Source organism: Polypterus senegalus, chromosome 9, assembly GCF_016835505.1.
Source record: "Polypterus senegalus isolate Bchr_013 chromosome 9, ASM1683550v1, whole genome shotgun sequence".
Taxonomy (NCBI): domain Eukaryota; kingdom Metazoa; phylum Chordata; class Cladistia; order Polypteriformes; family Polypteridae; genus Polypterus; species Polypterus senegalus.
In genome coordinates this window covers 45,575,494-45,589,977 of record NC_053162.1, presented here as the reverse complement: position 1 = coordinate 45,589,977, position 14,484 = coordinate 45,575,494, and the positions used below count along the sequence as shown (strand labels likewise).

At 36.4% G+C, this 14,484-nt stretch overlaps 1 protein-coding gene across 3 annotated transcripts in view; it reads left to right on the top strand.

The window, feature by feature from the left end:
• Positions 1-608: 608 nt before the first annotated feature.
• The window catches only part of cnot1 (CCR4-NOT transcription complex, subunit 1), a 149,323-nt gene continuing 135,447 nt past the window's right edge, over positions 609-14,484 (top strand). For 2 of the 3 annotated variants that reach the window (XM_039763056.1, XM_039763057.1), the window contains exons 1-2: positions 609-752; positions 6,843-7,131. In XM_039763056.1, the coding sequence (XP_039618990.1) occupies positions 7,030-7,131 (102 nt within the window). In that variant the 5' untranslated portion in view covers positions 609-752; positions 6,843-7,029. The remainder of the gene's footprint in view (positions 753-6,842; positions 7,132-14,484) is intronic. The other variant, XM_039763055.1, reaches the window with a different exon arrangement.

Genomic DNA, 14,484 nt, shown 5'->3' with positions numbered 1-14,484 from the left:
ATCCACTCTTCCGGTTTTTATAGTTGAAAATGGTTTTAAAATAATAACGTTTAAAATAAATACTAATCTGTAAATTATTCATAAGCAAGCGCTTATTTACTATATCACGTGATTACGATCGTAACCTTTGGACACGTGCCTAACTGTGATTTTTTTTTTCTTTTTAAACTGCATGTCAAATATGAATTTAATTTTTTCGAGTCGCATTTACATTAAAGTTGGCCACGACGTGAAAATTTTAAGTGAACGCAATATACAATTTATTCTGTATGGAATGTACCACTGCCATCTTTAAGAGGGGGGTGAAGCGTTAGGGGATACGAAAGCAACTCGATTTAACCATTCAACCGGGGGGGGGCAGGAAAACATACATATCTATAAAATAAATATTGCCGTGATATCGGCGCTTACTAAAATGTAATAACTTGTCAAAATACTGCTAGCTTGCCAGGTGAACTATCTCTTTAAGTGCTGCATTTTAGGGTCTAAATTATGCTTTTCTTATGGGTTGCTTTTTTTTAAAAAAAAAAAACTGTTTTTTTATAAGGAGGGGGTTTCGCGAGCTCGAGCTCTAGAAGATGGCGCCGTGAGCGCGCGCGCGAGCTAGCTGCTTGTCGCCATTTTGTATTGAAAATTAAACTGGAGTAGGGGGCTCGTGTGTCAGAGGGAGATTTTTAGCTACTTCAGATGGTATAAATCATAACGATACGCATTATTTTATAACTGGTGTCCGAATGTAACGTTCCTTACAGGTAAGTGTGTACAAACTGTTTCCTTTGAAAGCGGTAACCGCGTTAGGGTGGACCGGGTGTGTTAACGGGGAGGGGGGGTACATCAAGCGAGTTAAAGTGTGCTTCGCCCAGGGTTCTCCTACGAAATGAAACGAAACTTAATTGGAATAATAAGCCGGTCCGACTTGGCTGTCTAGATTAGTAAACTGTTTTGTATTTAAAGAAATGCTGTATGTAAGTTCCTTTGTTATTCTCTACATCAGTAAGTCCTCCTGCAGTTGAGGGGTAAAGTACCCGCAAGCCCTTATAAAACAAATTAAAGACTTTTTGGGATGTGAGCATTTAAAACGTGCTGCTTTTAAACTGTTTGGACACTTAACTGGCAGTGCACGTTGTGTTTCCGACTGTTGAGTGTGCTTATAATAAATTTCGAATACTTGAGTACATTTTAGGTATTGTTGGAGAAAAGCCACAGTAGGAATCCAAACCAGACCTTGCAAAGTGCAATTGTCTCAAAGCAGACTCCGTACTTTTTTCTCTTGCATGATGTCCAGTTCCATCTAGACGTAGATCCCCTTGTCCATCTGTCTCGATGTATGGGCCCTGTCTTTGTGTTGCCCAGGCTTTCTGGCAGTTAGGTGTTACAGACTTTTAGTGGCCTTCGAGATATCCTTCGTGAGTAACGCAAGGTGTCGCAGCCACTGATAAACCAATCAACTGAAAAAAGTTTTTCGACCACTTTATAAAGTTTGGAGGGGACACTTCAAATTGTGCCACCCTTTTCAGATTTGCTACCGTCACATTAGCCTTTAACGCTGTATTCGTTGGCATGTCCAAATTTAAAATAATGAAAGTGCATTAATTTAGTTGATTAATGAAATCATACACGCCCGGAACGTTAAGCATTGAAACTAAAGACAACGCAATTAGGACCCAAGTGAGAGACAATTCCGTGGAATTGGAATATGTTCTAGCACACACAGATGGAACGGCTGGGATTTGCACCGATTTTTTTTTATATAGACCTATCGATCGACGTGCCCAACTATAGCACAGTATACAGCAAGTTTGACTTTCAACTTGATGCTTCTCCATCCATGTCCTGTAATAAAATATATCCATTGGTCAGGCCTATCGCAAACTGTTTCGAGCGCTGCCAGATTAATTTTTTTTTAATTGTCTTTTTTTAATTTAGAGTTTAGCGTCAACCGTGACAGTCTTTCTGCCTAAGACCAGCGTTTATTTATTTTTTTTTTGGCTCGTGGACTGCTATTATGCTGACCGTAAAAGAGTGTGGGATCGGACCAATGTACCTTATTTTGTAATGCCTGGTTCCCCTTGCGATCCGTAAATGTGTCAAGTTAATTGTTAATATATTCCAATTATTGTGATGTGTTTATATTAATCTCTAGGCTGTGCCTGTGGATACTTGCAGGCTTTAAGGCCTAGTGCGCTAAAGAGTAGTGTGTTTAAATGACCGGTCTGTTAACAGAATATTGTTTCAGACATATTTATCAAGTGCGTATTAGTTTTTCCAAATCGATTCATTCGTTAAAACGTGAATTACAGGTATATGGCTTTCATTGCAAAGATCCGAGATGTTTTCGGCCGTAGTCGAATGGTTGCTTTTATCATTTTGTTAAAGTTTATGGTAGGTGTGATGCAGATGATGGTTTCCAATAACTGTCAAAAAATGCACGCGGCATGTGACAAGCTATCGCGGTGATTTGCCGTTGGAGTGTAACAGACCACCACTTCGTTAACTTTTTTGTAGAATCCTGCACAGTTGTCATTGTGTGAATTATATTTTAGAATACTGACCTACATATGCTTAATGTTTATTTGTATGATATATATAGTATGTCATCTGACATATGAAACAGTCTTTTTATATACAGGGTTTACTGTATCTCAAGAACTATGCTGTGTATGATGTAAGATTATTTACAAATAAAATCTGCCCTTGAAGCGTTAAGTTTTAATTTTTTCACCTAATATGTAGTGATACACAAGATAATTATCAAATGTATGTAGTTGTACAAATTGGTGGTTTTACTATTTGTGGTTACTTATGTATAAATCAATCATTATAAAATTCTGGTTGCTATCTGTTTAAACTCAACAGTGAATGCTCGGTTTTTGTGCATATTCTGTGTCGGTTTAATTAAAATTTTTATTTTTGCTTTTAATAGTATAGTGATCAATCTTCATTAATCAAACATTATTTGAAAAGAATACCGTACCCAAAATATTGTTACTTACCCCATTTAGTTTCTACACTGGTGAATAAAACTTTAATTGTTTCCATTGACAAAGTACATAACAAAGATTGTAATTGAACAGGATCCAACAGTCCAACAGTGTGCTGGACAAATGTCAAATGATGTGAAAAAACATCTATGGAAAAAAGTTTTTGCATAACTTGTGCTGCATAATCCATGTTTTTGTTATCCATTTGTATGCACAGAACATGCAAAATGCATGAATTTTTTTGCTAAAATATTATTAGTACCTCCGGAGAATGTTGTCTCGTACAGGATAAACTGGAAAAATGCATTCCCACAATACTGTGTGTTTTGAATTGAAGACCTGCCTCTCCCCCTTATTCACTGGTCAGGAGTCCCGTTTTCAATTCAAATGCATATTGAAATGAGACTTTCCTGTTTATAGTGTATACAGAATTTTCTAGTTGGGAGTTTTAATTATTGTAGCAAAAAATACATGTGTATTGCACATTCAAAGCATAAGAATGGATAACAGACAAATTGATTACGTAACATGAGTTATGTGAGAATTTTTTTTTAAATTCTTTTTCTTGGATGTTTTTAACATTTGGTGTTGTCCTGCATTGGTCAGTGAGTCCCATTCAATTTGAATTATTGTTGTATACATTCTCCACAAAGCCATGAGAGTCAACATTTTTCTCGGTCACCACATCGAATTACATGGGGTAAGTAACAAAAAAAAAAAAAAAAACTAGGTGAAATTTTAGACAGAGTGTTCCTTTAAGTTAATGCATTGTAAATTCAAACAGCTTCAGGTTCTGAAATTCTTCTTACTGCTTTAGACAGTCTATTGAAAGTACTTTAATTGAAAATGAGAATGCCATCATTTCTTGTAGCATTATTTCTCTTAATTAAGTTAAAGGGAATTAAATAGAGCCACCATGTTTTTAAACTGTGTTAGGTTTTATTGTTGCTGTTTGATTTGTGAGGATTTGACTTTTTTGAAAGGCCATGTTCTTGTACTATCACTTGAAAATGTGCATAGCCAAAAAGTGTGTGGCTCCCACTTTTTTTTTTTTTTTGTACATGTTTGCTTTTCATTTTGAAGCATAAGCCCAAGACACTATCATGCTCAGAAAAATTAATTATAACTTGTGCTACGGGCAGCTAATGAACTCTATTTTCTTCAGTATTGCTGCATTTTTGGATTGGTATAGTAGAGTAAAAGGGATTTTAAAGATGTGAATGACTGATTATTTCCTATGCTATATTGTTGCAGTTATAAAGAAAACCAAAGTGTTGTGCATCAAAATTATTATAGCTAACGAAAACTGAAATCAAAACTGAAACTATTATTAAAAGCATTTTCGTAAACTGAAATAATCAACAGAATCAAAATGAAAAACTAAACTATTAAAGTAGCTGGAAAGACTAACTGAAATAAAATAATTTACTAAAAATGTTTTTGTTTTTGAATGAATATTCTTGCCGTTAATCTTTAACCCTTGTAACTTTTAACTCTAAAACAGTCATCCACCACGAGTCGCCTGCATATATTCTTCCAGTGAATGGCAGCTGATAATGGATGGCTTGTGTTCATCCAGCATTTGCATGACGGAGCAAGCTGAAAAGTAAAGTGTGTGAAATAGAAAGTTATTCACTGTACTGCCTTTCTTTGCGCTTCTTGTATATCAAGATGTAATTCAAACCAAAAGCCTGAAATAGGAATGTGCTGGTCAACAAAACCTTTACTGTATGGACAGAAAAATCACAAGTGAGGAACGTTTCAGTTTATTTCTCAGGTGACAATAATTCACCTGTCACTTTCACAGGAGACATCCCTACTGAAACTAAAACGTTGCTCATTGACAGACTGACTAGGTCATCATACAAGATCAGAATATTGTTACTGACCAATCACTTTTGTTTAGAAAAAAGAAAAAAAAAAAGTCGTTTAACAATAATGCAATACAAACCTTGCAAAATTCCTGAGCTGGTAATGTCTCCACTGAACTACAGTTAGATAGGCGAAGAGAGTCTGCCAACTGGTGAAAGACTAAACCTACTAATGTGTTTTTTGTATTAATTCTATATTTACTAATTTATCTCTTTAGTTTATATTCACAGTTCAAATTACCTGATATTGTTAAAATAATCCAGTAGCAGAATTGTTTTAAAATCTGTCCCCCTTTTTTCAATTTTTTTTCTGTCTCTTTCTCAAAATAGTTCAAATATCATATTATTTCTGTTCTTATCAGCCATATCATACATAAAGTATACCAGTGTTTTTATTTCCTTCCTTGCATCCAAACCTGCTGGTGAAGGCTCCAAATCTCCTGTGATCCTGTTCTGCATAAACCGGTTTATATCATGTATATATTGTTCCTAACCTCAGATGCTGTCTCTGTCGTTTTGTGGCCATCCATACTCCTATTACCTACTCTTGCTCTGCTCATTATGGGTTTAATGTTCTTATGCATGAGTTATTCAAATCTCACTGCCCCTAACCTTGACACTAAATGCGTGTTTTTCTTTGTTTCCCTTCATACAGCCAGGTGGGGTCTGCACACTAATTCAAACCTAAGAGCCTTGTTCTTCCTAATCCCCCATGATTTTCATGATCACAGCTGTCAGAACTCAGCAGAATCTGTTTTCTGATTTCTGTTGTCTTTTCAGGCCTGCAGGTGTCAAAATTCTCTCTTTAAATTGTATGTGCCTGAGATGGAATCAGATATCATTATGGCTGGTAGAAAATAGTAAAGCCCAATATGGGAGATTTTTGAAAGCAACATTGAAAGCATTAATTGTGAGCACATTGTCTTGGAGCAAAAGATGTTGTGTGCTGTAGACATTTAGAGTTAAAAACCATCAAACCTTAAAATTCATGTAAATTTCATTACAAATTAGCCCATTCTGGGCAATAATAGGAAAAGATGAAAAGTGCCAGCAGTCAGTGCACATTTGTTGAGCACAACTGACAGAAATTATTTAAAAAAATTATATAAAATTGTTCATATCTGGTTTTGATTATGCTTGCTTTTTTCAGGCAAAACAAAACCAGATAGTAAACTGTGTAGTGTAGTAAGCTTCCACTAACATTAAACTAATATATTCAGACCTGTTAAGTGTACAGTTCTGTCTGATTGTGATACAACCATACTATATTTAATAAAGCTATAACTGAAACTAATAGATATAAAAATAAAATAGAAACTTCTTTGTGAAATAAACTAAATTGAAACTAAATTGTACAATGAAGGAGAACTAAAACTAAACTAAATTTCTGAGTAAGGTCAGAAAAAATATAGAAATAAAATCTAATGTAAAAAGGTAAAACTATAATAACCTTGTTGTGCATTTAAATGTATTCTGTAAAATCTCATGTTTCAGTAGCTGCAGATTTTTTTTAATACTTCCATGGTAAATTGGAGAATTATGGCAAAAGTCACACATTGCAGATCATTTGCATGCCTGGAAATGTTTTTCTTTTGTGCATTTTTTGCAGTTATGAGTTCAATGAAAGATGCAGACTATGCTATGACTAAGTAATTTCTTGTTGTGATTCTTCTAGGATAGGATTTGAGCACCATATTTAAACATTTTGTGTTAAATGTGATGGCTGGTTTACTGAGGAGGTATTTGTATTAGGTAGGTCATGTCTTAAAGTTGGCGACTTTACACGATGAAATGGACCTGTATTACAACTTTTATTACATTTATTCAGACTTGTGGGAAACTCAAAGCTGAAGGCTCAGTCTTTTTCCACAAAATGCTTTACAAGTCTCAAACTTGTAATTTATGTAAATGACAGTTACAAGGGTAGCATTTCTAGTAATATGACAATTTTTGGTGTGTAAGACTAATTTTCTTTTTAATTTCTTTTAAGATGTCACTCTTCATGTTTGATTGAGGTACTGATAATTGAGACACTTGGAACCACTGAGACAAAATCCTGCGTAACAATTGGATAACACTTTTTGTGAAAGAAATTAAAACATATCTCTGAAGTGACTAAAGGGGAATAATGGTGATTTTGCGCCGGACTCGGCCGCCTGCTTCCGCCCTGACCAGCAATGAATCTTGACTCGCTCTCGCTGGCCTTGTCTCAAATCAGCTACCTGGTGGACAATTTAACTAAGAAAAACTACCGAGCCAGCCAGCAAGAAATACAGCATGTGAGTATGAGTTCATAAAATGTTTTTTAGTATGCTGAAATGATTGTGTTCTGTGTGTACTAAGGTGATCATCCATGGTTTCTGTTAATATGCTGTGTATTTTTTAATTATCATTGAGAAAGTTGTCTTCAGTGACTTCCCATTTTTATATTGGCGTGCTTTTTTATTTATTAATTTTTTTTAAACTAGACACTCCAATAGATGTTTCGGTGATTTTTTTTTAAATATAAAACAGCTGAATGTTTTTCCTGATGCCAACCCTTCTTATTTATCTGGGATTGGGGCCGCCTGGGTTTTCGTTGAGAAAATTGTATTTTAGTTTAATAGTTAATTTTTCATTCTCCCAAGCTGCATTTTTTAAAAAAAAAAAAACTTGTAATACTGATTTTTTTTTTTTTTCCCCCATGTTTGTAGTTTTTGTACAAACAATTTACATTTTTGTATATCCTGAAAGTTTTTTCCTAACAGTGTTCCCTTTTGCTCTGTATCAGAACTGTAGGTTGTTGTAATCATTAGATTACGTTTTGGGAATAAATTTAATTAGCCGACTTTTCAGGCTGTCAAGGGTTGACCCAGTTATTCTTCATATAAGACATTTTGGTAGTCGGTGCCCAAGAAATCCACCCCTCTTCTTTTTGTCTTCTGTGTTAGATATGTTTGTTTCTCCTCTCTCAACTTTGTGTGTTTTATTTGGTTATGTTAAAGGTGAGAGAGATGCAACAGCAGCCATTTTTTAGACATTGTCCTCGTGTTGATTCATGAATGCTAACATTTATTTTAACATAATGGACATTAGCCAAAAAGAGAACCCAACAATACTCTCACTGCACTTTTACTGGTAGCCATTTAGCAACATGAAACTAAACCTGAAACAGTTACCTAAGATTAAGGATAAGTCTGGTATTTTTCAAGTTAGTTAGTTATTCTCGGTCATGGAAAAAATTATGTATTCTTTAATGTACTTTTTTTTTTTTTTGGTGAATTAAAAATACCTAGGGTGTGTTGGAGTTTTAAATTGGAGTTGAAGGGGCATGAGTCTAAATGTAAAAACAGCCTTAAAACTTAACATATACATCCACTTTCAAGTGACATTGATATACAAAGCAATAGACCAATAAAAATATATTCATTCCAGTTATTCTCTTAAAGTTAAGATGAATTAATCTTAAACAATATTTAAACCTCATGCAGTGCAGATTGGTGGAAAACCCATTTTTTTACTTTCTCATGCTCATTTACACCAACAGGAGTTAAACAGATTAGTAGCAGGAGATTGGCAGACTTAATGTTTAGTACAACTGGAAATATAATTTGCAATGAAATCTTGCTTTAACCTAACAGTGGTTCTCATGGGAACATATTTTAAAAGCATGTTAACAATAAAGGCTTTAATAAGCTTATTTAAAGAATCCTGATTTATTTTGGAATTCACTAATAGTTTAGATATAATAATGTTTGAATTGTTTTTAGTATTTTAAGCTGTGTGTTTGTTACTGGAGAGTATACAGTCAAAATACATTTGGTATATGCGCATAACATAAATCAGGTAGTCCATGATGATGATATTCTTTAAGTTATGCTGAAATTCCCTCAAGATTTAAAATTTCCCCATGCTTGTTACAATGGCAGAATCCTCATGTCTGTCATAATTTCAAATTCAAGGCTTTTGTTATAATTTTATATTAAGTAAGCTACTATTAACATTAATAAACTATTAGTTTAGTAACTACTTGATGGGTTTCATCATTGTAAAGTTAGTTTTACTGTTAGTATGTTAGTGTGTTTTTCTGTAATAGAAAAAAAAATATTTTTCACTTGATTAGTATGGTTTTTAATTAAAATTGATTTTCTGTTTTTACCCTAGTATCAAATACAGTAGACCTCTGGTCGCAAACGTTTCCGCACATGTGCAAATCGGGTTACGATCAAAAAGTTTGCCAAAATTTTGCATCTGTTCACAACCACACGCTCTGGTGGCGAACAAGAACACTGGCGGCCAGTTTCCCTATACGTGTTTGTAAGCGCCAATGATTTCCCATTGTCCATTTTTCAGTTTCTTTTATTTGCGTGTATTGGGCCTAACAATACAGCTGATGTTGCAAAATGAATTAATATGTTAACCAAGCAGAGGCCTCAAGTGCTGGAAGAGGTGGAAAAACTGTTGCTAGTGTGGTTGAACAAGAAGCACCTTGCAGGGGATAGCGTAAGTGAGGCGATCATATGCAAGAAAGACAGAAAGATTCATGGCAATTAGCTGAAAAAAAAAAATCCTCCTTCGAGTGGCGAAGGTGAGGAATTTTAAAGCCAGAAGAGGATGGTTTGAAAAGTTTTGCAAGAGTAGTGGCATTCATTTTTTTTTCCTCTGCTTAAAACTCATAAAAGTGTTTACAGCAAGCAGTTTGTAAGGGTCTAGTGCAAATTCTTATGTTTGTTTTTCTCTGTTGTTCAAGGTTTTCTCAGTGTTGTTAAATGTTTTTACTTTTAGTTTACTATTACACTGTGCATTCTATGGTAAAATTAACTATTTTTGTGCTAAAAAAATATACACACACACACAGTTTGTACGGTCTGGAATAGATTAATTGTATTTACGTAAAATCTTATGGGGAAATTCCGTTTGGGTTGCGTCCAGAGTTTTGGAACGAATTATTGTGAAAATGTATTGTGAAATTTCAGTGGAACTGCTATCGAATACAATGATACTGATATTGTGCCATTTTTAGATCCAATTATTAAGACTCTTTCCTATGATACTTAAAATTTGGCTTAGGTGTATCACATTCTTCACCTTGTTTGGAGTCCACCTGTGGCAAATTCAATTGACTGCACATGATTTGGAAAGGCATACACCTGACTATGTAAGGTCCGACAGTTGACAACATATATTGGAGCAAAAACCAAGCAGTTAGGTTTTAGGAATTGCCTACAGAGCTTAGTGTCAGGATTGTGTTGAGGCACAGATCTGGGGAAGACTGTAAAAATTTGTTTAGCATTGAAGGTTACTAAAAGCACAATTGCCTTCATTATTCTTAAATGAAGAGATGATCAAGACCCTAATGGTCACTCTGACTGAGCTGTAATGAACCTGTGTGGAGATGGGACAAATGTCCAGAAGAACAATTACCATAGCAGTACTCCACTAGTCTGCAGTATATGGCCAGATGATGGCTGAAAGCTCACTTGGAGTTTGTAGCAAGGCACCTAAAGGACTCTTGTACTATGATAATCAAGATTCTGTAATCAGATGAAACAAAGATTAAACCGTTTGGCGAGGCCATTCCAAGTATCATGCCGGAAGTAAGCCATGGCTCCACTCATCACATGCACAGTACCATTCCAATGGTGAATCTTGGTTGTGGCAAAGCTTTGTGAGGGAAAGCTGAGTGAAATAAAGTTCAGAGAGATCCAGAATAAAAACCTGACCCTGAGTGTTCTGGACCTCAGTCTGGGCCTAAGGTTAACTTTCTGTTGTACAATGACCCCAAGTATAAAACAAAAGTATTTTAAGAACATTCACATAGTTCATTCTAAGTGACCTAGCCAGAACCCAGTGGAACATATTTGGAGGGATCTGAAAATGGCTGTCCACTGACAGTGTCTATCCAGTCTTACAGAGCTTAAGAGGATCTGCAGAGGGAAATGGCAGAAAATCCTCCAAATCCAGGTGATAGAAGCTAGTTGAGTCATACCCAAGATGACCCTTGGCTGTAGTAGTTGCCAGAGTAAAAGGTTTAAATATATATATTTCAATGCAATTTGTTTTTATTTTCAGTGCATTTGCAGAAAACCTAAAGTCTTGTTTTTGCTTTCATTCTGGGTTATTGAGTGTTTGAGGGGGTGGAGGAAGTGAATTGAAATGATTTTAGCATAAGACTGCAACATGAGTGTCTTAAAAGTAAAAGGTATAAATACTTTTTAAAGGCACTGTAGTAAATTTTCAAATTCCAATCTAGTATTGATGGATTTGCATTTTAAATTACCAGAGGAGCCAATTGTCAAATAAGAGAATATGATCACTGCAAGTATTTATGAAATAAGTTGTCACTGTAGTATATGGCAAGACGGTCACATATACCCTATAAACAAATGTACACATACTTGTTCCACGTAGTTTGTAGCTTACTAAAACAATAAAGCTGAGTAGTGGTTGCAGTTGGCACAGGGGTATGTGTGGGTTTTTTTATATAAAGTTGTGCATGAGGCATGCATCCTGTTTTCTTGTTCAAGCTGGCAAACATAGTCATAGTGTGCTCTATTGTGATAGTTTTAGACCTGTTACTAGTTAATTATTATTTCATTTAATAGTGCAGTTGTTGGGCAACAACCTGATTTGTTATAATGATCCAAGTTTGTTTGTAATGGGAGAGTACCTAAGCACTTTCAAAGTAATTTTACTCTTTTGGAAGATTGTCATTGTGCCAAATACTTGACTCACACTTGTGCATCACAAATGGTCTGTGGCTGTCAGCAAGCCAGATTGCAAACTCACATCAGTGGTGCTAACGTAACAGGCTTGCTAGTATTGGGTAAAATGTTATATACCTAAATTAGCCCTTCATTACTCATAATCCAAAACATTAACCATCACTGACTGGTGTAGGAAAGCTGCTTTGTTTTTACTGCCAGTCATTAAATCACTAGCAGCACTGGCACTACTGTGAAAGTTCATCAATGCTTTCAGTGTATTTGAGATTTTATCAGAACACGTTTGTGTCTGGTCCATCTCCAACCCCCATCTCTCTCTCTCTCTTAAAGTTTGATTGACAGGCCTGTGTTGTTGGTGGTTGTGGAATCTTTACTGGTTGTTGCAAGTTTTGCAGCAAGCTGTTGCTCAATGTGGCAAGCTGTTTTACAAATGGAACAGGAATAAGATAAGTGGAGCGCTACACACCCTTTCCAGTGACCTCATCTTGCCTGACTTCATAGGAAGAGTCATGAATGTTGCTGCTGAGGTTGGTAAACATTTCAACATGGTCAGCAGTTTCTCTGTAGACACACACTGCTGATAGCTGTGCTGAAGAGGTCAGTAAAGGCCTGGATCTTATTTATAATCCAAGTCACGCTCAAGCCTAGACACTTGGACTCTCAGTCTGTCAAGAGCCCCGATCAGATCCTCCATTAACTCTGCAATGATCACAACATCATTGGCAAAGTCGAGATCAGTGAATCTCTCTTCATCAACAGATGCCCCACAGCTGCTGGACCCCATGTCCCTACCCAACACCCAGTCCATGTGAGCATTGAACAGTGTAGAAACAAGAACACACACCTGACAAACCCCATATATCAACTGGGGAAAAACGGAGGTTCTGCCTCCACTCTGCACAGTACCAGTGTACTGGCCAGCCATTATATCCAGAAACTTTGAGGGGATCCTGTGAACTCTCAGGATGTCCCACAGGGCAGTTCAATCAATGGAGTTAAGCTCTTTATGAAAATTGACAAAGGCTGTAAAGAAACTCTGCCGATATTAGCATTTATGTCCCATGAGAATCCTCAGTACCATATAAATGAGCCATTTTAAGTCCAATTACATTGCAGTTACTATATTGAGTGTGTTTCAATAGAAAGGGAAAATATATCTTGTATCATATGACGAACATTTGTCAAACAGATTCTAAATAAGAACCATATCCATTTGTTCTGACTTAACCAACAAATTTGACTTTAACTACAGACTTGGACGCTAATCTGTTAATTTGTACCCTGAGGAGGGCCTGTTTTTGAAACTGACAGATTTTGAATATGTCTACAGCAAAATTTACCAATATAAAAATAGTTTTAAAGTTCTCTTTACGCTTGGTTTCACACTTGCAGAGTATAATTATAATACCAAGTTAATGCCAGTAGTACAAAGCTTACTAATTGTTCCAAGTTATCCATTATTCCTTTTCCATTGTTTGTAACAATTCCTTATATATAATATAGCCCATTTTCTCACTTCTCAAAGCGCTCCACACTGGGAGGATTGTACATGAGTGTGCACCAGAGTACTGCAGAATCATATAGTCTAAAAGCAAACCAGTACGATGGCGGTGGAACAGATGACCAATTAAAGAGTATTCTTGTTCACTAAGCTAATTGTGAGAGTGTCCTTGAAGGTTGCCTGGATTTCACACTGTCAGCACACAGTCCTTTATGCACAATGCATGTTTTATATGGCATTTCCTTTGTGACCACTGTGAACTGTATAAACCAGTTAGAAAATGGTTGGATGCTTAAAGGCACATCTGTTGACGTGTTCAATGTATTCCGAGAATGAATGTGAAGCCTCTGTTCCTTTCTAGGGACTGTATAGAACATGGTATTAAGCGATTCATCATACCTTCATTTTGTCTTGTACAACATTGTGACACTAAGTTGAGTGATTAAAATTTGCATCTAATCAATTACATCATTATGCTCACTAAGCATACATGCAGCTATTTGTGCAATGAGATAAAAGTGGTACAGTACAATCCCTCTTAACCGGCCACCTCGGGACTGGACCCATAGCCGGTTGCCGTTTTGGCCGGTTAATCTGACACACACCTTTTTTCATGTAGAAAAATTATTTCTAAGGTATGTACTGTACCTCTTCGACGTTCCTGAAGAAACCATATGCACGATTTTGCACACTGTTTTTTTTTGTTGTTGTTGTACAACAACTGGACAGTGTGGTGTAGCGGGTCCACAGCTCAAGTCAAAAAGGCCACTTTTTAAGTAAATAATTGCTGCACTTCTGGCTGATCGGTTCCCGGGGAATTTGTGATGCAGGAGATCCTAGCTTAAGTGCACAGGTGAGGAGTCGTCCGCATCCGTAATTATTCCCGGAAACTGCTAATTGCCATATCTGATCCACGTCCCTGTGATAAACAGAAGCGTGAGGCGGCTAGGAGGAGAACAGGAAAGAACGGGAGTTTAATGGAGAAAGAAGCAGGTAGAAGAAAGCCGGTGCAGGAGAGCGCACGAGCGAGAGAAAGCAGATTCGATAGAGCAAAGGCAGGCAGGTGGGAGGTGAACCCCTGCAAAGGAGTGTTTGGCCGACACCCGGTGGAGCTCCGTGATCACCCAGCAAAACAAAAATTGGAACAGGACCCTCAGTTTACGTAGAAGATTTTGTTCAGTGATGAGGCAAACTTTTATGTGAATGGTGAAGTTAACAAACAAAACCACCGCTATTGGTCTGACACTAACCCACATTGGATAGATCCCTCCAAGACTGTTGGAACAAAAAAACTGATGGTATGTGTGGTATATGGGGTACAAAGATAGTGGGGCCATTCTTGATCAATGGAAACCTCAAGGCCACTGGATATGTGAAATTGCTACATGATGATGTGTTTCCCTCTTTATGCACTGAAGCTGGCACGT